Source organism: Apteryx rowi, unplaced genomic scaffold (genome assembly GCF_003343035.1).
Source record: "Apteryx rowi isolate R43461 unplaced genomic scaffold, aptRow1 scaffold_881, whole genome shotgun sequence".
Lineage (NCBI taxonomy): Eukaryota > Metazoa > Chordata > Aves > Apterygiformes > Apterygidae > Apteryx > Apteryx rowi.
Genome location: NW_020451184.1, coordinates 152,975 through 176,521, shown reverse-complemented (window position 1 = coordinate 176,521; position 23,547 = coordinate 152,975). Strand labels below are relative to the sequence as shown.

At 40.3% G+C, this 23,547-nt stretch overlaps 1 protein-coding gene across 1 annotated transcript in view; it reads right to left on the bottom strand.

The window, feature by feature from the left end:
• The window catches only part of RAPGEF5 (Rap guanine nucleotide exchange factor 5), a 137,629-nt gene that overhangs the window by 73,276 nt on the left and 40,806 nt on the right, over positions 1–23,547 (bottom strand). The window contains exons 9-10 of the mRNA XM_026090916.1: positions 19,604–19,729; positions 15,909–15,914 (exon numbers count right to left, since the gene is read on the bottom strand). Coding sequence (XP_025946701.1) covers positions 15,909–15,914; positions 19,604–19,729 — 132 coding nt within the window. The remainder of the gene's footprint in view (positions 1–15,908; positions 15,915–19,603; positions 19,730–23,547) is intronic.

Below are 23,547 nucleotides of genomic sequence, written 5' to 3'. Positions count from 1 at the left end.
GAAAGCACTTTGATGGATTGGGGTTTAATGAAAGGAAGCAGTACCTGTAACATTGGAAAAGGAGCATACTTTCTAAAATAACACAAAAGCCACATTAATGGTATCACAGGCATCCAAGTAATGGTATCACAACCCTAACACCCCACAACTCTTTGTTAGATAATGAATAATGGCTTTTTAAGACAACTGGAGGCTATGCATTTCGTTTTTCCCTTTCTTTGAGCACACACACTTCAAAGCTATTAGTAGATAAGTTTGACAGCCTGACAGAGTGCTACCACCTTGGCAAGGACAACGTAGGAGACCTTTTCTCTATAACCATACAACAGCTGAGAGAAAAAAAAAAAGAGCGAGGGAGCACAAGAGAGAGACAAAAGACATGAGGACTATTAATATTGTTATCATTCTCCCACAGCTGGCAGGGTGGCACTTATTTCAAAAATACCAGGGTAAGGAAGAACTGCAGACCTAGAGCATGTGCAGTTGCAAAAACTCTGCAGCACACCAGGACACATTAATGTGACTGTAGGACAAAAGGGACAGGTGCCAGCTATCTCTTCCAGTCACCTTGCAATTAATGTGGTGGTAGGTTGAGCTGATTGGAAATTTTCCAGTACAACTTTTTTCTGCTGAAAAATGTGGATCCCCTAGAACTGAAACACTGCCAGAACATGTCAATTTGAACAGAAACCAGCCTGCCAGGCTCCCCCTGGTATCTGCCGATACCGCACACTGCAGACTGGCAGGGCTTTAGATCCCCTTGCCCCTCAGGAGCTCATCAGGCCTGGAGCTACAGCCTGAAGGTCCCAAGTTCCTGAGTAGGTGGCAGGAGAATTAAATTTATATTTCTATCCCGAGGGAATTTGTCAATTGTATTATTTTTACCTGAATCAGGATGGGAACTTTTTTTTTTCCTCAGAGTGTAAAATTTCTTGTAGGATAAAAATTCCAGCACCAGAGGCAGGTATCTCCCTTGTACATTAGATCAAGTAGCAGTTCAGACCAACAGCTACCAAAAAGAATATCTTCGTGATGCCAGTGGGCAATGGATCAGGCCTCAGCTGCAATGAAAAGCATGAAGGAAATATGATAACAACTAGAGGCCTTGATTCTTGCATAGGAAGGGGAAAGAATTCTGGGAGGACTGTAGACTTAATCCAGATATCCCAGCACTGATAAAACATACTACTATTATCATATGCATTAGGGAAAAAAATCTGAAAATGACTGACTAGATATACAGAAATTCTATTTGAGAATAATCTTAACATCAGAAGAGTGAAATTCTAAAAATTATTGGGATATGAGGGGAACTAGATAACAAACTCATTAACATTCAGAAGGGCTCTTACTTGGTGTCTAAGGCAGCCCACATACAGCTTTCACACAAGAACAGAAACTACTGCACAAGATAACTCACTGATATTACTTTATCTGTTTTATTAACATAGACTAATATTCACTTTGGTAAGGACACCTGTGCAAAGCCCTTACAACCTTTATTATGGACTTAGTGATAAATAAGGTCTCCTGAAAGAATGGAAGAGATATGGCAGTAAATATATGACACCATCAGCCTTATGTAGCTTTAATTAGTGATGCTGGACACCTACAATTTAAGTCAAACAGACAAGACACAATCTCTTTCTTTGCCTTTCACTCCAATTTATATTTGGCATGAAGTAAAATATTATTAAAAAAAAAAAAAACTTATCCAGTTACTGTCTACCAGAGAAACTTCTTTCTCTTCCCTTATGTCCTCAGCACCTCTCATGCTGACAATGCCATTATTCTAGTAGAAAAAAATTAAATGGGGGCAGATATACACTATCCACATTAAAACCCAGGATTCCAAACTTGTAAGATTAAAACTTGTCTATTAACTGATGTTCTGCTTATTACATTTATCACTGTAAAACATGTTTCTTTTTCTTGAAGTATCTATGCTCACAGAAGGAAGCAGCTGATTTTTCAAGATAGAATACTCAGCAAAGGCCTATATCTGGTTCTGGCCTCACAAAAGGCTTAAGATAAATTCTAAAAATTAGAATACTATATAAAGATGGAGCTCATTCTCAAGAACTCTGCAATCAAAATACCACAAATGCACTGATATTTAATGGGAGCTTTTAACAGAAAGCATGAAAAAAGATCCAAAGCAAATGTTTAAAATTAAACCAGTTTATTTAACCTCTAGCTAAACAGTAAAAGTCATAAACCAGAGTTTATAACCTGTGTTTTGGTGGTTTTTTTCAACTTAGTTAGATATAGTGCTGTGATTTCTTTTGAGAAAAGCATGATTCACTGCAAATATAATTTTCTTCATTTGGATGACGATTTTAACTCCTAAAATAGCCTGAAATGACCAGCCTTTTTACTGATGCTTTCTAATGGCTCTTTTCTTCCTAATTAATTCATGCATCTAAATCACTCAAAAATAGATGAGCCACTAATCACTGGCAGAGTTGGTAATGTATCCTAAGGAGAGAGCAATGTGTAGAGCATGCAGTCAGCCTGCCAAAAAGAAATGAAAAAGAGGGTAGATGGAAAAATAAAGCTCACTCCTTTCATCTAATAGCAGATTTGATTCTGCATTTCTCATGTAGGATAAAATGCTCACTGATTTCAACAAATAGTTCATCACAGAAATGAGAAAAATCAGGCTGCTTCTATACAGGCTGCTTTTCTCCAACATGTTACATACACGCACAGGAGCAAATTACAGGATCTTTTTTTTTTGTTCTTGGTACAAGTTTGTTGTTCACATTTGGGAAAAAAAAAAGAATGGAGATGGGAAAGTGTGGATTAGCAATTAACCAGCTGTTGTCAGCAATAATTCATTTAAAAGTAGAGGCTATATCACACAAGAAAGAAATTTCATTTCAAGACTACAGTGAAGAAAAGAAGAAAACTGTTTTCTTGTATGCCTTTGTAAAGATGGCATATATAAAATGATATATTTTAATTATATTTTCATGTATTGAAGAAAACCAAAACTGACACAAACAATAAAAATTACAGAATAATATAAAATAATGCCAGCCACTCACATTATAAAGTAACATTTTACATTTCTCCTATTTTATGATTTTAAGTATCTCAAATTAAATTACTTATATTTTGTTACAGACAGAATAATGTATCTGCTCCTTAACTAACTATATTCTGTAAAAATTTATTTCAGTATGAATGCTGGGAGTTTCCTCGCTGCTTTCTTTAGATAATACAATCATGTACAACTTTAGGAGGAAGGTAAGTTAGTTATATCAAGGGCAATCTCAACATTTATTCAAGTTATGGAATAAAAAATGCATAGTCACCATGGCAACCACTAAATCACATGGTATCTGCAATGAGATGCAAGGCATCTTGAGTAAACAGTATACGTGTATTTGTGTGTCCTCCTCTGCACAGATTGCCCCTTTGTTGAGGAACGCACACCACAACACAGCAAATGCCAGGTTTTACTTTGTCTTCTGCAAAAAGTTGACAAAAGTAACCCAAAATGTAATTTTTGCATGGGACCATTTAACAAAACTTATCATTAGAAAAGGAAGAAATACTTAAAAGGTTTAAAATTCAATGTTTTGTGAGGATTCACCTGAATAAAGACCAGGAAACCTCACAAGTGACTCGGCGTCCCTCTCAGACTCACTTTGTACCTCAGCATCAGGAGAGCATGCACAAGAGCACCAGGGAAAACCCTTGCTGCCGGGGCAGAGCCTGCCAGACATGCAGCAGCACATCACGCCGGGCAGCCGAAGCTGTTACTGCCTCCAGCCATCTGCCTCACCCTGCTGGTGGATGTTGCCGCCCCCAAAACAAGGACATCTGATCTACCCTTGACTCAGCCCTGAACCAGGCTGCTGCATGTCTGTCGGGGCCCTGATACTATCAGTAACTAACGCACAGCCTGTCCCCGAGAGGGCCTCCCCTCCTCCCTGCTCTTCACAAGGCCAACGCTCTCCAGAAGGGTCCCCTCAGACCATATCCCTCCACCCACCAGCCCCATCCACAAAGCGTCTGAATATCCATCAGGCACTAGGCTCCGACTGTGTTTCACTGCTGCCCTTTTCTAGCTCTTCTTCAGCCACTCTCGTGCCCGCACAAGGCTCCATTCCCCATCCCTTTAATTCACCATGAGGAGCAGCATCAACATCAGGTTCCTGAGCCATCTCCCTTGGATGACTCCCCTGCTCCTCCCCCAAAATACCCCTGCCTCTTTGACCTCCTGAGCCACCTGAAATGATGTCACCTAAAGGAAGAGATATAGAGCAACAACACCATGCCACTTGCCAGCTTCCTATTATCACAGGTTTCATTCAGCCAGCAGTGGCTCCATGTTGGGATGCAAACATCCACTGACGTGTATCTTCTCCTGATGCCATTCACTGATGCATACCTTTGCCTGATGCCTTTCTCTTCCTCACACCACATCCTATCACCGTCAGACAGCACAGCACAGACTCCCCAACAACACCAACACCTCTGATGACACCCAGGAAATACTGCAGCTCTCCTATCTCTGCTCTGGATCTTCCTTCCTCCATTTCTGACTTTGATTCCCCCCTGACTTGCATAGCTTTATACAGGTTATCAGTGCTCCCAGCAATCTACACAACAAAACATGAATTTCATGGTCAATAGCAGCCACTCTTTTTCTGTATGTGTGTAAGATCTCATCTAACCAACTTCTTCCTGGTGAATCAGGAAATGATTTTTATAGTCTTATGTCTCAGAAAGTCACCCTATCTCATCAGTCCTTCAAGTACTGACTTCCTAAACCTGTTTACTTTACCCTGGCTGAGTTCTTCCTTCCCATCCGGTTGGTCATGTGCTATTTGATCTGAACTTTGAGAGGTAAGGAGATGCCATGGGGGAAGAAGAGACATGGTCTGGAATTCATCAGCTGCCAGAGAATGGCTGAGCAAAGGAGAGAGAAAATGAGATGTGTGAACAAGCGACCAGGTCTTAACTCTCTAATAGAAGTCCATGAAGAGGGTTACAATATCCAAGTACTCCAGGGAAATAACTAATGAACCTTTCTTCAGTTCAGTCATGTTTCAAGAAGCAATTGCCAGAGTCACTAAGTGCTTGAGACGGCCTCAGTCATTGCCATGATTTATTTTATGCATCATCATAACTACAACAGTAGGTCAGGAGGACTTGTGCCTTATGGATGCTTTGAATATTAACACAGACATAGGAGGATTAGGAGAATGCAATCGGAAACACACAGACCACAATAATCTGACTGGAGAAAGATAAAGACAAAGCATTTAAAACCTCAGCATAAGGTTTCTGTTAGGTTTTTAATAAAATGAATTCGATTTTCATGATTCTAAACAGAGGTTGCTTACACTTTCCTCCGATCCCTTAAAATGCAAGTTATCACAACCTAACATTCCTAAAGATCTGTTAGGAACTTTTATTCCCAATATAAGTAATGAATATGCAGTTAACAGTGTAACTGCCCACTCAGTAAAGACAAAAAAAGCTGCTATCTCTGTCTTATACCTCTACCTATACTGCAGCAAACTCTTCCTGTGCCATGTGTTTCTTCATCTATACTTACAGTTCGCATTGGTGCAGTGGCTGCCTGTTAATAACCAGCAAAGACAGAGATGAGACCTTAGGCTCGAAGGCATTAATTTGACATACAAGCTATAACCTTTGCACGTAGCTTCTCACCTGACCCACTGAAGCAGTGCTGTGCCAAAGGATATTTTGTGAGGCCACACATCCGCAAGGAACGATGACATGTTTGCATAACAACAAAAAGGGTTAATCAGCAGCTTCACAGGAATCTCCAGACTCATGAGGTTATTTCAACCCCATCCGCTAGTCACCTTTCCTTTTAGTTATGTGAGGCTTTGCTGGCACAGAAGGACAGTTTTAGAACAATGATAATTTAAAACATTACCATCACCAGAACTTTCAGACTATTTGGAAATCTTAAAGACAATTCCCCCCCCCCAGCAATTTTCAAACTGTTCTCCCATGATAAGTGAAGTAAAAATACTGCTAACCTTCAACACTATCTTCCCAATTACTGTGTTTCAAGGTCAGTAATGTGGAGAATACTAAACTAATCTAGTTTTCAAGGTCAAGATGTAAAAGACATGATAGTCAGAGATGATAGTCAACAGTAACTTTCATTCATTTGCTATTCAGGATGCATTTTTTCTGAATTTCAAATCACAAAATCATTGCCAATTCATCAGATTTTAAGTTTCAGTTCACTAAAAATTAGACTATTCTAAAAATAAAATGCATTTTTTATTTAATCTGATTAAGATGTTTCTGTACAGCATGATCTAATCCTCTAATTATTTATATCTCTATAATATCTCTATTGCTATTTAAAAGAAGTAAATTCATAATGATCCATTTTGATGGAAAACATTCATGCACTGAAAAGTGGTAAAGCAATAGAAGTCAAGATGCTGAATGTAGCTAGGGCCTAAAAATGAACAAATGTTTCTCTATATTGTGCGTGCCAGGAAAGTAAGAGCTCACATGACATTTGGCAGTGATTTCCCATGATGAAGCAACTTTCTATGGCTTTCATTTTCATAAAAGCGCTACTCTATTTAGAGTTAGCTCCTTACCCTTAACAATGCAATACAGATGAAGTTCATTAGATATATTGTCTAAGGTAGCAAAAGAAGAAGTTTTGCTGTAGCAAGCACTTAACACATGCATGACAAATCAGAAGGAAAAACTGTAAAAAGGGTTGGAACAAATTATTTGCTGCAACAGCAAAAGTGATGTGGGCATTTTGATATTATATGTTGTGCTGAAATAGCAAAATTGCCAAAATGAAGAATCTCCAGAATGGGAAACATTATTAGATCTTAAATCAATAGGACTTATTCCAAGCAGGGTGAGCACCCGGCCATTTGACGCAGATCTCTTCCATGCACGAGAGCACTGGAATACAGGAAAACACAGCTTTAATGAATTACACAGAAAATTGCAAATGCCTGTGAGATTATAGTTAATTTTTACATTATAATGGTCAAGCACCTTTTACAGCTTGTTGGTATTTCTGCTGGAATGCAACACCTTCATTTCTTCTTACTGCAGGTAAGGCATGAATTTCTACCATAAAGAAATAAGTAAATTGCCTTCTTTTTCCCTTTTTTTTTTTTTTAACCATTTCCACACTTACGGGATCCTTACTACCTATTGAACATAACACAAGTTAAAAACTAAAAAACTAACAGCATTTCAAAATAACATGTACGTGCATGGTTTACTGTATAGCTTTTGTCTAATACAAATAAACTATTTCCATGTCACTGCTATGAAAACAGTATGTGCCAATTGATGAACTGGTAAGTATCGGAGGGAGTTTAACTGCATTACAACAGCAGCTGAGAAGGAAAACGGCGTAAGGGATTTCTACTTTTTTTCCATGCATAAAACAAAACTGTTTCATAACAAATGCTTTCCCCACATGTATATGTATACTTGTGTGTGTCTGTGTAACAGCTGAGGGTGGGAGAGTGAGCATCGATGAATTCCTGGAAGGGTACAGCCACCCAGCGCAAGACTGTTCTACAAGTGGCTACAGATCCCACACAAGTTAGCAAGGATACCTATGACTTTGTTGTAAAATTGGAGTATATTCCTTCAGTTCCTGCACAGGTTCCTACAAGGAAGTGTCTAAAGTGAGGCACCAAAATAAAAGGGACAGACTTTTAGAGGTCTTCTGCAGTGAAAGCTATGACTGCTCCTCTGGAAAAAAAAAAAAATGAAAGACACCTTAAAGGAAGCACCCAATTTTGGGTTCCCACGTTAAAAATTTGTTGCCTGCAGCGATTTGTTCAAGCTTAAAAAAGGATGTTGTTTCATCCTATTTATAGCATTCTTCAGCCAGGCAGTGCATGCTAACTACTTAAACACCACGGGTGCCAGTGTGTGAGGGCATCTCAGGTACCTACGTTCACAGTAGTCCTGAAAAAAGGGACATGGAAACGTTCATTCGCCCAAGGTCTTGGGGGACGTCTGAGCAGAAAGGGCAGCTCCCAAGCCCCAGTCTGACACCCAGAGGCCATCAGCAGCCCTCCCTCCTTGGGGGGCTCGCTGTGGTTAACGTGTACCTACACAGGGCTACCTCCAAGGTCACCCCAGTGAACAGGCAGCCTGCCTATTTCAGTTTTCCTGTCAGCAGGCACTGGCCAGTGAGCAGGAGAAAGGTGATGCTCACAGCACTGAAGCAGGGGCATAGCAGTTTGTAGAGACCTCAGATGTGGTGCCCAAGAGTCAGGTTTGGCACAGAAGAACCGAAAAGGAAACTGAAACTTTTCAGGAACTGCCAGCTGAAAAGCTGATGCAATCTGAAGGGGAAAAGCTGGGAGGAGTGTCACAACAGATGGCTCATCAGGATAAAGCAGCTTCTCTGCTACCAACCTGAGACTGCCTGTGAATGACTGGTTATTCCTACAGTGTGGAAAAGGGTCCCATAAGCACTCTTTGTAAGTGGCCAGCTTTGCTTTTGGCAAGGTTCGCAGGCTATTTTATCCGTGTACAGCATGCACACACAGATGCGATTGCCTCTACAGAGAAAGAGTCCTGGGGGACTGCTGCTTCGAGCACAGGACGCACAAGCACCCTATGTTGCTCAGTGGAGCGGGATTCTGCCACATCCTTAAAGAAACCCTGAGGAAGGCCCCCCTCACAGGTGCTACCATCTGCAGCAAGGGGGATTCAATGGGCTCCCAAGGGACCACGGGGCACCGCTCATTCTCCTCAGGAAGCTGTTCAGGTGCCAGTGATAAAGCAGGTAGGACACTACTCACACCTCCACCCAGACTTACTTTATTTCTTTTACCTCTGTGGGAAGCAGGAGTAAAGCACTCACTGCAAAGGGAGTTTTGTTTAGAAGTCACATACTTCTTTTACGTGAGTTCATCAAATCTAGGAAACCAAGAAGAAATCAATACAGCACAATGATCAGCCTGCTATGGGTATTGTGAACAGACCAACAGATTATTTAGACAGACTGAATCAATGTGTTGATTCCACTGTAAAGATTCAAGTGTCGCACGCAGGCAGACAAAGCCAGAGCATCAGTACCCCTTCCAGCCGTTTGCCATTGACACGAGGAAACCCGGGCCTGAATGTGTCTGGTTTTTAGCTTGAAACTTAAACAACTAGGCTTTGCATGTGCAAACTGAAATTATGGCCTCTTCATTCCAGGCAGCACTGACTAATATCTTCTTCCCTGACCCTGACCACATCAATTCTCCCTATTAACCTGCTAAATATGGCCAAGCAGCATTATTTTTGCAAGCACTAAATTGATTCAACTGTTGTAGTTGTATCTACGTATATATTTCAAAGGCTCTTGTGGTGAATAATCCCCTATTTGTAATATGAAAAATATTTGGTAAAAAGGGATAATCTGATACTGCATTTATTTAATAAATAGTAGTTCCCCTAAAAAGGGAAGAAACACCATGATATTGCTACCAAACCAAAAAGGTGATGTATATTTGCATTCTGTGCTAGTTTTCTCTTCTACTAAGAGAGCTGCATCCTGGTGCTGCTTCACTCCTAGCATCGGGTCAGGTAGAAATGCCGCTCTCATCACCTCCCAGAGGAAGCGGAGAAGAGCTATGGGATGGTGCTCAGTCCTGCCACTCCAGGCGAGACAGCAGTGCCAGCCAGACTCGCAAGGGGCAGAGCTGATGCAGACCACAGCCAGCAAAGGCATTTTGGCTGTATGCCTTTCCCTTGGTCTAGCAGGGTGATGCTGTGTGGTTCAGCATCATCTCCTCTTCAGAGCTTACCACAGCACAGTGCTTTGAAAATCCATCCATGGTTTGAACTCCAGCAAGCTGTTAAAGGAAATACCAGATGCCATTCATGATCTTCCTGATTTAGGTCATTCTATTATTTTCTAAGTCACCAAATGAGGCTAAAAGTACTTTTGCCTGCAACCAGCAGCTGCTGCCGCTCCCACACGTCAAAGCATTCCCCGCTCGGATGTGAATGTTCCAGTAAGGGACAAAAAAGCCGGGAACTGCCTGCCACGTGGTATCAAAGTATATTCGAGAAAGGCCACAGGGTCACTGCTATTTTCAAACCCTGTTTCATGTTTCCACATGAAACATCTAATTAAAACTTTTCACTGGGTAGTTAAAATGAAATCCGTGTGTGTGTACACGAGACCTCATTTTCACATGCTGTGAATTAGAATATGGAAGGTGCTGTACACAGCAATAGAAACATTAATTGAGAAAGGAGAGGGGAATACCTGCTTTGATTTAGAGGAAGACAGTCAGCAAAAATATCACTAATGGCCTAGCTTTTTGTTCCTTTGCTTTTTGAGTTGCCACATACAACCAAGGAAAATGAATGCAAGCGGTGTATTAACTGCTACCAAATCAGCATTTTCCACAGGTGACTGCATGTCAAGCACATCTTGCAAAAGGCTACCACCTTCCACAGCTACGGCACAACAGACACACTAGACCCCAAGGGCCATACCCTGCTCTTACACAAGAATACCTATTAACATCAGTAGGAGCTGAATTAAGCTTTAAAATGCAGGCAGGCAGAGAGAGTGACAGAAGAGCCATAGCACAGGGACAAGGTTTGGAGATTATTTAGAGATGCCTCGTGACTAAAATAAAAAAATCCTGAAAAAGAAACGTCTGCACAAAAAAAAAGGTCAAGTTGTCTTTCTTTTCTTGCTATGGAGGAGACTTCAGCAATAGGGATGAAGAAGTATTAAGAGAGCTTAAGTTCTCTTTAGAACTGCCTTTTCTCCAGAAAGCCCTCGAAGCAAACAGGCTGAGAGGCTAACCTATACAAACAGGTTAAGGGGAGACAGTTGAACAAATGGTGGGAAAAACGGAGTTTTCATAGCAGCCTGCCCCAGGCAGTCTCCAGAGCATGCCTGCAGGAGCAAATGCTGACCATGCTGGTGGCATTTATTCCAGTGAGATCCTGACTCAGGCTGTCAGAGCTCTGCAGAAAGATTGGTTGGTTGGTAGTCGGGAAGGGTTGTGGTGCCAGCGGAGCAGCACCTGAAATCAAAGAAGGCCTCACATACTCCTGAGCATCCTGCCCCTGGAAGCCCACTAACTTTAGAGAGTAGGGAGTACTCTAAATGGAAATTGTCTCATTAGAGAATGTGCTCTGCTCCAGTTTCTTCTGGAAGTAGGAGCAAAGCTTGACCTGTAGAAACATCGTCAGTGCACAGGAAACACGATCATCTGTTTAATGACACTATCCACATATCTGCTGCATCACCAGCCCAAATCTCCACTACAACAGGAATGAAGATTCTTCCTGAACATATCTGGGAGGATAGGGAAAAAAAAGGGGAGGGAGGGTGGACCAAAAGCCTTGCATTTATTTTGTCTGGCACTGATCTCTGGGCAGGCTATGAAATCTCAGACACCAAAGACAAAGCTGTGGTGGGCGGCCATCAACTTCTGGCTTACCAACAGTTTTCCAGTTTATCTTGATCATTTCATCTCAGTCAGGTCCACACTGAGAGCCAAAGCCTGGCATCCTCAATTGGTTTCAATTCCAAGAGAAAAAAACAATGAATGACTTCACCGAAAGGCACATCACTGAAAGGTGAAGCACAAAATTACTTATTTTGAATTTCAAAAACTGCTTGAAATTTCTGAGTTAAGTTTGCATGCTATATATTCAAAATATTATCAACCTTCCTTTTTAATCAGCCTGAATGGAGTCAACAAATTTCCTTAACTTGACAGAGAACCCCAGGCACTTCTGCTCTTCAGAGTTCCTTGGAAAAATGTAGGAATAACTGTCCAGGAGTAGATGGCAGGAGACAGCCATTGTAGTATCACCATAACTGGGAATTTACTTATGTCATATATCAGAGAAATGGAGAAAAGAACATTCAGAAAGCCATAAAAGGTGCTGATCGTACAATGAGGGGCACTGATCAGCAAATTTTTAAAAAGGAGAACATTAGAGCAGGTGTCTTGAATTCATAAATTCTACTTCTCTAAAAGAAGATAATGATAGATTATTTTTATGTAAGCCTCTGGACAGACTAGAAACATAAGCAGGTAAGTGGTTTGTGCAATTTGTTTCTACACAAATGTGTAATAATGAGTCTTGGGAATAAAATAAAAAGGATGACAGGTAATATGGCCAGTCACTACAAAGCCCTGAGCTGGAAAAACATCTATGCAGACAGATAAAACTTCAAAACACTTTGTAAAAAGAAAACAAAGTTCTAGGGTGCGTAATTAGAGGGGTCAAACAGAAACAGAAACAATAGTATTCATACTCTGTATTATAAAAAGGCTATTTATCAGATGAAGAAAGTACTGTAGCAAATATTAAAAAAAAAGTTTCTGCTAGATGCTTGCAGGAGCACTACACAGTTTTGAAATATATGGTTTCATTCTATAGTTTTCAAAAAAGAAGGTTTTTCAGTAGCATACGAAATCCTGAAAGAAACACAAAAGGAAGAGTACAGTGATGACTTGCAGGTGAAAGTCTTCAAAGAGTTTTTCTGCTTTTTCACACTGATATTGGCTATAAGACAGAAATTTGGAACCAGGGTTTTGGTACTGGAGCCAGGAATTCTGTTGTCCCACTGTCTCCGAAAATAGCCGTCCTGTGCTCTCCCTACTCCTGGATACTCACCCTCCTTGTCGCTCACCTCCTTTTTTTTGTGCCGAATAAGCCTTCATGAAGCCACTGGAGAAGTGTCTGAACAACCAGAGGCTGAGACGTGACTCTGACTCTCTGGCCTTGCAGCAGTTTTGTTCAGTTTTTTCAAAAAATGTGCTCTCTGGCTCCCAGCAGTTTGAAGTCCAACACAGTTCCAGCTCACTGGGATCCCCAAGCCATCTCTCAAGGATCTCCAAGCAATTCATCAACATTCATTAACTACTGCAGGTTTTATAGTACCCCTTCAAGGTCCTACAGGTTTAAGACCCCATTTTACATCTAGGTAAACAAAGGTGCAGAGAAGTGAGAGGACCTGAAGAAGGTCACATATTAAATAACCAATGGAGTCAAAAATAAAATTCAAGTGTTCTGACTTCCAGCTTTCTGTCCTATTAAATATTACATGCCCTTTTCACCCTTCTCACCCCACAAGCTAAGGTATTGTCACATACAAGAATGAGTCATCATTCTAAACCAAAGAAAGCTCAGCATACAAAATATGTATATGGAATTTCCTTCTATACAAAGTGTTTTAATGTTACAGACTAAACCACAAAGAGGAGCAAATTAAGCTTTCTTTTCTTTTCTCTTCTTTTAAATACTCTAGGCAAAGCATCTGGAGGAAAGAAAGTAGTATGGGAATATATAACCTAACTCGAAAGAAGAGAGTGAACTTCCCAGTATCCTGTAATTGCACATGTTCCAATATTATGCTGACAAAGTATCATGTGAGCACAAACATTGCTCATCTCAATTGTTTTATTTTTACAGAAAGAAGGACATTACCTTCTAACTGCCATTTTGCACAGCTTGCTATAGGGCTTTCTTCTCCAAAACTTTGGTCACATTAACTTTCTCAACAAAAGAAATACTAAGTCCTCTTAAAATTACATAGTAAATAAAAATACATGTTTTTCTTTTTTTAATAAAAGTGCTTCAAGAGACTGAAACAAAGATTTCGTAGTAGCAAGATGACCCCAGTTCTACAACTGAGCAGGAAATAGTTTCCTTATCTCTGGTAAACTTTTTCCATTTCAAAAAGATGTCTGTTCTGCCCTGAAAAAATCCTAGGAACTGCAGAAGTTTTTTTTTTGTTTGTTTGTTTGGTTTTTTTTTTTTTTTTTTTTTTTGAAAAGATAAAGATGTTGGCTTACCCGGAATAGGTGATTGCCTGGAGGTATGTATTCATTCCAGCAGATGAAAGATCAGACTTTAGGAACAGGACACTCTCTCAGAACATGATAGAACTAGATTCAAGTCCCTTTTCTTCCTGATTCACACCAGAGACTTGAACTTCAGGCTACCTCCACAGTAAGCATGTTACAGATCTCTTAATTACTTACTCTTGCTCAACACAGGGCTATAAACTGACAGGCTCACTGATAGTCTTCAACAACAAGCCAAGAAAAAACTAAGTCAGCATTGCAAACTATCGTATCACCCAGGGATAAGAAGACAAATGGCAGACTCCTGTGCTTATATGCTAAACCAATTCTGTTTCAGTGACTTCAGACACCTATCCCATCTTGAACAGCCATGAATATTTCCACAGCCACTTTCAGTGTGCCATAGTTATGTCCGTTTGATCCATGGTCCTTCTGCAACAGATGCCAGGCAGCCTCCAGTAGAGGAGGAGGGAGCCAATCGGCACACAAGCAATCCAGCAGGTCTGTCCCAGGCAGAGCAGATACAACCAAAGCAGCTATGACTTATTTAGAAAGTAAAGCACAATCAGTCTCAAGCTCTGATTACATCAATCTCTGATCTCAGTCACTGATTGCATTCAGACATCATTCTATGTCACTGTTTTAAGGAGTATTTTTCCATCAGAGCATTGATCGCTGACAACCAATTCAGTAGTACAGCATAATGCAAGGCCACAGCCACATCAAACTAACAAAAACTGCAGCTCTGGACATGTCTTGGCATTCATTCTTGTTTCTTTGCAGGCGTCCAGTTGGACAGATAGGTGCACCCTAAAATAACCCTGATGTATCATGGCTGGAATTTCCTGGAGAAATTCTTCAGTCGTGAGTAACCTATACAACCTGGGGCTCTGTCATTAATCTTCTTTTGTAAGCCTTTTAACAGCTTCAGCCCAACCACTAAACCTGCTTCAATGAGCAAATCATCTGTCTTCTTAATGAGACCACTGATTAGAAAAGTTAGTACCCTGTAAATTAACAAAACTGTTTTTAAAATCTGTTGTCCTTCTGAAAACACACCAGCACTCCTATGATATAACTCTAATCTCAAATTAGCTAAATCACAGAATCAATACACTAAAGTACATGTACTTTTATACAGCATGTAACCCTTATTAATACATGCATTAATCCATAAAGAGATTACAAGGTGGATGTAGGAAACACTTCCCTCCCTGCTCATGCACTGAAGTATGCAACAGCCTCAGCCTAGAATATAATTTATTTAGTGGAATAATGAATTCATATTCTTTAGTTGGTCTGAACAGATTTGAGTGTCTTGAATTTCTTTTGAACACTAGTGTCAACTCGTAAAAAAACTTATTCAATTGCTCTGACTGTGCAAACAGCAATATAACCTAAAGAATATTTTCCCCAGATTACTGAGGTAAAAAGATATTTGAGTACTTTTTCAATTTTGCTAAAGTAAGAAAATAACATTATAAACAGATATAACTTTTTAAATCAGTGCAACACTGAACCAGAAACAGTATCAAGTCTATTACAAAGACTTTATTTATTTGAGTCTGCAGCTGCTAAAAAGAAGTTCCAAAAAAATACTGTTTAGTGCCAATATGCCTCAAATGCATCTCAGATGAGTTCTTGAGCAAAAAAGCTATGACAAATGCTTCAAATGGCTGCATGTATCTTGCCATATTATAATTCATGCTAACAGTAAGCAAACTTTTTGAAAAAGTAGACTCATTTTATAGCTGAATATTTCAGTAAAGATTCTCAATCTATTTTCTATCAAAGCAATTGTTTTAATATATTTGTTTATGAAAAATGTAGTATTTAAATAACAAAAAAATACAAATATCCAATTTTACATTTTTCGAGGTTTATGAGCGTGATTTGCTTGTAAAAGTAAAATAGAAACTGCCAGCTCACATTTGGAACTAAAAGGATTTCTGTGCATTTTAGACAACTGCTTCATTTTATTTATCAAAGTGATTTTTACCTTGAAGGAATGAGATAGCACAGAGAAGAGACTGACTATTTAGAAGCTTATTTATTACTGTTTACTTTCTGCTCATTTGCAAAACAGAAGTTTTAGAAACCTAACACATATGCAGTGCCTTAATAAAGAACCTCAGTCTAACACATTAAGAAATGGTAATGGGAAATAAATCACTGTAGTTTTGTTTCTGTTTTCCTCTACAAGCTTGTCAGTACTATTACAGTTAGAGCATTTTGCAAACATTATATTCACCAGAGAGGAATTTGGCATTTTGTGCTACAGAAAACAATCTCATCTTCCAGTATACCCATCTAACATGGTCATAACAAGCTTATAGTGCCAGAAAGAAACTAGCAGCTCACATAAATAGAGCTTGTGCACAAAACTTAAAAAAAAGTTTTCTGAAGAAATGCTATGATTTACCACAGTGATAAATTTGTAGAGAAATGATAGCATATCAGAAACCTGAAACAAAAGGAATATGGACTTTCCGACTTGGGTGCTTAAACTACGAAATAAAAATGTGTTCATGAACAAAATCATCATATGCCCCAATTTTATACCCTACAAAACAGATCCAGACCAAAGGAATCCCTTCTCTCTGTCACCATAGTGCCAAAATGAGCTGTTTCCTCTAGTGATCTACCCAGCTGTCATGTATTTTCCCCTCTTCCAGACCATCTGCTTTTTCTGAGAAAGAAATAATTATATTTCATCTCTCTCTGAACAGACCAGTGCCCCAAACCAATCCGTGCTTCACCTGCCCCCTGTGGGCCGCAGACCCCAGCCCCAGCATCATGCTTTGCAGAGAGCGTCCAGGTATTTTACCTGTCCGAGGACCTCTGGCATGCAGGCAGCCCAGGCTCTGTCGTACCCACACAGCATTTACCCCTGCCATGTGAGTCAAGTTCTGTCCTCAGATGCAGATTAAGCTGGCCTTTAATTATCTGAATGATAGGAGTGCTCTGCAGTCCTACTGCCAGACTAGATCCCCATCACGCTCAGAGCACTACAAATGCAAGAGAGAAAGGAGGGTAATTTCTCCAAGCAGCTTCACTTCTCATTCACTGTACAGGAAAAAAGGCAAAGTTCATTGGATGCCACAGTCCCCTGTGAGGCCAAGAGCTCTTCCTTCTTCAGAGGAAGACACAAGAATCGGCAAAGCCCAATCATATTACATTTGTGTTTGCTGCTAGCAATAATAAAAATGTGTAAGGTTGTACCAGTCTGGAGATAGCTGCCTTAGAAACACAGTGGGTAGCAACAGAGGAGCCACAATTCAATTTTCCTGACATTTTAAGTGAGTGAAACATAATGTACTTATATTTGAAGTACGTGTGTTTAGAATTTTAACCCAGCATTCCAGCTTTTTCTTCTTTTTGAGTATTCCTAGAGGAGAACAAATTAGACTTCCACTTAGAGGAGCCATTCCTCCTTCACCATGTTAGCAACTGCAGCTTTACCTCCAGGGTGGTGACAAAGCCTGTAGCCCCCAACAGCTATGCTGTCCACGGCTTGTCGAAACGCACAACCCTGCCTGCACAACCGCTACGATTTCTGGTTAACGCGGCATTGACAGGAAGGCTAGCCCAGCTAACAGGCTGCCAAAGTGCTGAAAGAAGAGCATGGCCAGACGTTCATGCATTTCATTTACAGACCAAACAGCTTCCCTTTGAGGAAGGCAGATCATCCGTGAAAGCGCAGTTTGAGCTCCCCAGGAAGGAAAGTCGGTGAAAGACTCAGTGCAGGGATACTTGCTGAGAAATGAGGGCCCGGCGGAGAACACAGAGCTTTTCCATTTCCCTGTCTTCATAGAGTGCCCATTATCCTGTTCTAAGGAAGTAAAGTACAAGCAACTAATGCTTTTTTTAAAAAAAAGATGGGCATGCTACACAGCATTTTGTAAGGACACCACACCCTGAGCACATTGTTCCTCTAACATTTCAAATGAGCACAGGAGACTGGGCAATAGGCCTGCGCCAATGAATTGCTGTCGCTTCTGCAGCCCTAGGATTCAGCAGGAAGGCCTGGGAGCCCGCGTGCGAGCGGCACTCGCTGCAGCATAGTCTGCTGCTTTTTCCCTCGGAGAAGAGACGGCACCTGGAGGGGCCCACACTCAGTAATGCCTTATTTGATGACCATTCCTCATGAAATCAATAGACTAGATGGGTTCTCAGCAAACACAACCACACCAAGGACTGGAAGTCTCTCCTGCATCCGAGCCTGCGCTGCCTGGACCACAGGTCCCACTGTGGCCACATTACCACCCACCCCTACAACCACCAGCACAGCGCAAACGGGGCGGGGGGAGCATATCAGCTCCTGCTAAGCTGAAGCCATTTATCTCCTAAAATATGCCAGCAATTGCCAAGTACCGTACTTTTCAAAGGGGAAATAAAGAAAAGCTGAGCACTCCTTTCCATTTTTAGAACTGCTTTGTGCCCTGTGTAGCTACTGAACTACAGCTGACACCACATTACCCTTTGCAATGACCACAGCAAGCAGCAAAAACACCACTGAATTTTTGGAGTATAAGTCCCAACATTCCCCCATTTCATACGCCTATAAAATCTGTAATCTTCCTTCAAAATCCTGAAACACAATTAGAAACTTTTCCTGGCTAAAAATCTTCTTTACATAAGCTCCTAAACTTTTAATTGTGCTTTGCTGATACGGTTTAAAGATATATGGAAATTCTGCCAGATGTCCATGGCTAGTGGATCAGCTGAGGAACAATTCAATCTCAGGGATTTGAGCCCAGTTACTCTCCTCCCTTGTGTGTACCTACTGATACAATTACATATTTAACTACACAAGACTAGACCTTATATGCTGCTGAACAGAGCAGCGTGAAGCTCTGAAATACGATTTCATCTTTCTTTTTTCCTTTGTACAGCCCTACTTCACTAGAAATGAGCTCAGTGATGAGCTAAAAAGTAATTCTTTTCTAAAGCACAGATATTATTCCATTGCCCAGTAAGTAGAAAATGGAGGAGATTTTATATATATAACAAGATACAAAAGGACTAGGTAGGATTTTTGTTGTTTCTTGCAGTTATTGTTCTGGGGAGCTTTAGATGAGCAGGCAAACAGAATAGAAATTTTTACCAGGAGAACAAAATCAGGATACATTGTGCTATAAGCAGAGCACTCATGTTTTAGTGCATTTTCAAACCAGTTACTAATATTTGAATACGTGCTTCCAGAAGCAATAAACAGAATGCTGCTTTCCTCAATGTAAGTTTTGGTTGAAAATACATTTTTTTAGAAGCTGCTAAACTCCCTATCCAGACCATTTTTTTAATCCACACTGAAAAGCTCCAGTCAACACTTTTTTCCAAATATACCAGCAGCAAAGTAATTTTAAGACAAATTTAAAAAAAGTAAGTACTGTAAGCGCTCATATACTTTATACGTTATTTAAATACATCTTTAAAAAGACAAATATTTCATTATAATTGGTAGAAACAACAATTTGGTAGAAAATATGTAGAAATCATCTGCTATTTCATATGTGCTATGCGATACTATAATAGTAATTGACAGTTAATGTCAACATAATAATAATTTAAATGTGTTAAAAAATATTGAACTTAATACATTTCAGTGAAATGTAAATGACAAAACAGAACAGCTACAACTCCATGACTAATGTGTGTCCTGGATTCTGACCACCAGCTTTGCCATTTCAGTTTTCTGACCTAAATCTCCCTCCCCTACCAGAAACAAACAAAAAAAATCCAAACAAGAAATGTCTTACTTGTTCTGTCTTCTCTGGTTGTTTTCTATCCGCCTGCAAAAACTGACAATTTTCTCTTGCCAGCTTCTGGACTAGCTCAATCTGTCCAATGTCATCTCTTTCCTGAAGCTTGCACAAAACCCCTGCCTTAAGGGTGGGAGAAAGAGCAAACAGATATTTAAATCCACAGTCCCAGGACATGACACTGCCACAGGTTTCAACCCTAAAAGAAATGCATCTGTTTTATCATATTTGCCGTAATTCTGTGCTGCTTGCTGACCACAAACAAATCACTGCTTCCCCCAAAGCAACTCAAGAAGAGCTGAGGCACATCTGAATCTCCAAATGTATCTACTTTGGAGAAAAGAAGGCAGGGCTAACTACATCAACTGCTACTGTGTGACTGACTGATATGCTTGTATTCTGTTTGTTCCTGTCAACCTATTTCCTGTTACATAAGAGAACAAGAGCAGGAGGTTAAAAACTCATGGGAAAGTTAGCCAGGAACAGCCCTGGAAAAAGAATGAAGTGCAACACAGTCACTCCTAAAAATAACATACTAGAACTCCCATTGCTCCAATGCCAACAATTTTTCACGTATGCAAGCTATAAGAGTTAAAAGAAAGTTGCACCACGTTTATGTATTCTATAAATAAGAAATTAATAACATCCAATTCTGTTTAGGAAAGAAAATGAGATTTGCTTTAAAATGCTAGAACTATTTTTTAAAATATTAAAAAAAAATGTTAGCGAACTATTAAGAACTAATGGTTCTAAAATACATTAGAACTTTTTTTTTTGGCTAATATGCTGCTGTTGACAGCATTCTGCTGTAACATTCAGCACTGATGTTTCATAAAAATGACATGTATGTAAAGACATATTCATGCTTGCACACAGACATATCCGATCCAGCCCTCAGCATGTTAGCTGACAAGGGCTAAATTGCTCACTGCAAAGTCCGTGGCTAATATCACTGTCCACGATTTGATCATGGATACAGCCTCTGCATAACTGAGACCTCGCTTGACACCGGGTGGCCTTTATTAGCCCAGGTGTTTCCTGATGGGAACAGCGTCTGTCCTGGGAGGGCCAGGAATGTGGCATGGCTCTCTTACTGCCATATGACTTGAAGGGCAATCTGCAAATAAACCTTCTTCCTTGCTTCCTCCGCCCTTTTCTTTTTCCTACTCATCCTGGGTATTTACCCTAAAATCCATAAACTGTCTTGGGAGCCAGGACCAAAAGCCAGGGGTGTCCTGACCATGAACCCATCAAGTCAGGCAGGCTCTTGTGCCTGTTTCCATTCCCGTCAGCTTTCAGCATCTCCTTCCACGACAGCTGGAGGTTGGAGAGTGCCCATCCAGGCACTCTACAGTCTGCTATTTTCCCCAAGGAAGTGGGAAATGTGGGTTAAGGCTTCTTCAGCTGAGGAGGGTATCAAATCAACTTTATGAGTAAGTGCTTTAATTCTGACAGGCAAAAAAAAAAGGTGCCACTACTGAAACTAAAGAATCATTCTGACAGAATTATTTGAAAGAAAAATTTTACATGCCTACCTTCCTCCAGTCGGGATGAAGTCATCTCCTCCCAACCCTGCATCAGTCACTTGTGCTCCAGAGAAGAATTTCAGATACAACCTGTGCTTTGCATTTCCTATGCTTAGTTCTCAACCTTCTGAGGCACCCAGCTTTCCTGCATACTGCATAAGGAACCTAAGCACTGGTTTGAAGGTTAGAAATCCATGACGAAATCAGGAATAGCAGCACCTAATTTGAAGATCCCTACATTTTCTATAAGATTAGCACCTGATCTTCCATCTCTAGAACATGGATTTATAAACCACAGCACTGACACACCATTATCACCTGCAGATCAGGGGGAGATTGATCTTATTAAATGTAGAAAACTACAGTGAATTAGTTGTCCAGAGTCTTGTTAAATCAATAGAGAAAAAGGTACTTACTAAGTGAAAAATCTTAATTGCCAGTCTGGGCAAGTATCACAGATTCGGCTGAGGTCAGATGTTTGCACTAGGCAATACTTAGATTGCTTGGGGACATCAGCTAGAGCCAAGCCTGCCTATTCCATGGCTTAGTGGTGCTTCTAGCAGATACTGTAACATCTGTGTTTTGTGATTCCCACAGGCTTCTAGGCTAAGGACATTCAAATTGTTATGACCTGTTAGGGCTTTGGGACCATAAAGAATTAGATCCCAAATCTTGAGAGGTTGTGACTACTTTGGAGGTACTTTTCACCCTTTCATGTTTCATGCAGACAACTCAGGTCATATGAGAGGCACTGAAGGTTTGAAATCCCTGTATTTCAAATATCAGATGGATATCCAACAGAAATGCACTATCCACTATGCTGAACAAATATTTTTCCTCTCCAGTGCATGAAGTAAGGCCCAATGTTTAAAAACACTTTTTTTTAAGCTAAGGAATGGGGTATTCACTTCCTTTTCTGCTAATCATTTCACTGACATAGTTATTTTATTGTCAGTCTGATTTCTATTCTGTAAATATGCTTGACTAGCATGATAAAACACATACTCATAAACAAAACAAATACACACAGACATGAACGCCTATTTTCACATTAAATGACCCAATAGGAAAGACTGAAAAATTGGAGTATCCAAGTAAAGAGAGTTTATTTCACGGGGCCAGATTTCCCTGGTTTCCAGTCACTGAGGGGCATCTCACAACCTGACTTGGCTGAATTCCACAGTGTCCTGGCTCGAGTCAGCCGAGGGCGTAAGAAGCAACGGGGAGGAGACAGCAGCCGCTGCCACCACTGCCTGGGTGGGAATGGCTTGGAAAGACCGCCCCAGGATCCACAAGGAGGAATCTGCAGCAGGGGCTGAGGGAGAGTGGCAAAAGCAAGGGTTTCTGAGCAAGGTGTTGGGCGACAAGGATGAGAAGACATTGGCAGTGAGCCTACTCTGAAAAAAGTCAAAAGTGACTCCTCTGATACCGTCATGTTAAGTTCCTACCCCAGTCAAAATCCCCTTTTGGGAGCACAATTGGCTTCAGTATACTCAAGTGGAAGAAACACCCTGGAGAAAGATGACTTTTCAAACACACGACCCCACCATGTCACTGTGTGTTCAGAGGGAACATATGATTGCTTTCTACATGCTCCCCAGGGAGCAAACAGGTCTAGATACAATCCCACTATCCCTGCCACAAAAACTGTCTTTATTCAAATCAGCAATTTCATTAAAGAATCACATTTTCCTGTTTCAAATAACCAACAAGAAGAAATCTTACTTATTAACATGCCCTCTCCCCCCAACTATTTGTTAACTATTTGTTAATTTAAAGAAATGCAGGGAACATTAAAAAAAGTATTTTATTGGGCTTCCGGAGGATAAAAGGTCAACCAAAAATCTCCTGGGAAAGCTAGGGTATTATCAAGTTAAATGTACATGCTTTTTAAAACTTGGCTCTGGGAGTAAATAATGCACTTAAAATATAAAAGGCTAAATATGCTTTTCATAATTAAAACAAAAATATGAATTCCTCACATGTAATTCTGATTTCTTCAATTATGCTGGCTTTCCCATTATACATCTTTCTGCTAAGTAATGTAAGAAACCATCCAGTTCAGCTAATTAATTAACTGCTGACAGCCTCTAAAAGCTGGTTGGGAAGATGTTGTTAGAGTTTCATATTACTGGTCATTTTCACTTGTCAATATAAATTTAACTCTCAAGCAATGTCTTTAAAGCTCTTAAGGGGAAAGACAAGCCTCCCTACTGGCAAGGTGCAATTTGCATTTATATGTTGCATGGGCACATACCATCCAAAATCCTGCATGCCCAAATGTTAGTGCTTACTCCTGTAACTCATGAATGCAGACAGAGACACAAGTACTAACTTATCTGAAGGTTAAAATTATAAAGGTGCATATTTTAACTGGCTTTAATTTAATGAATGGTAAAAGAATGTCAAAGTTTT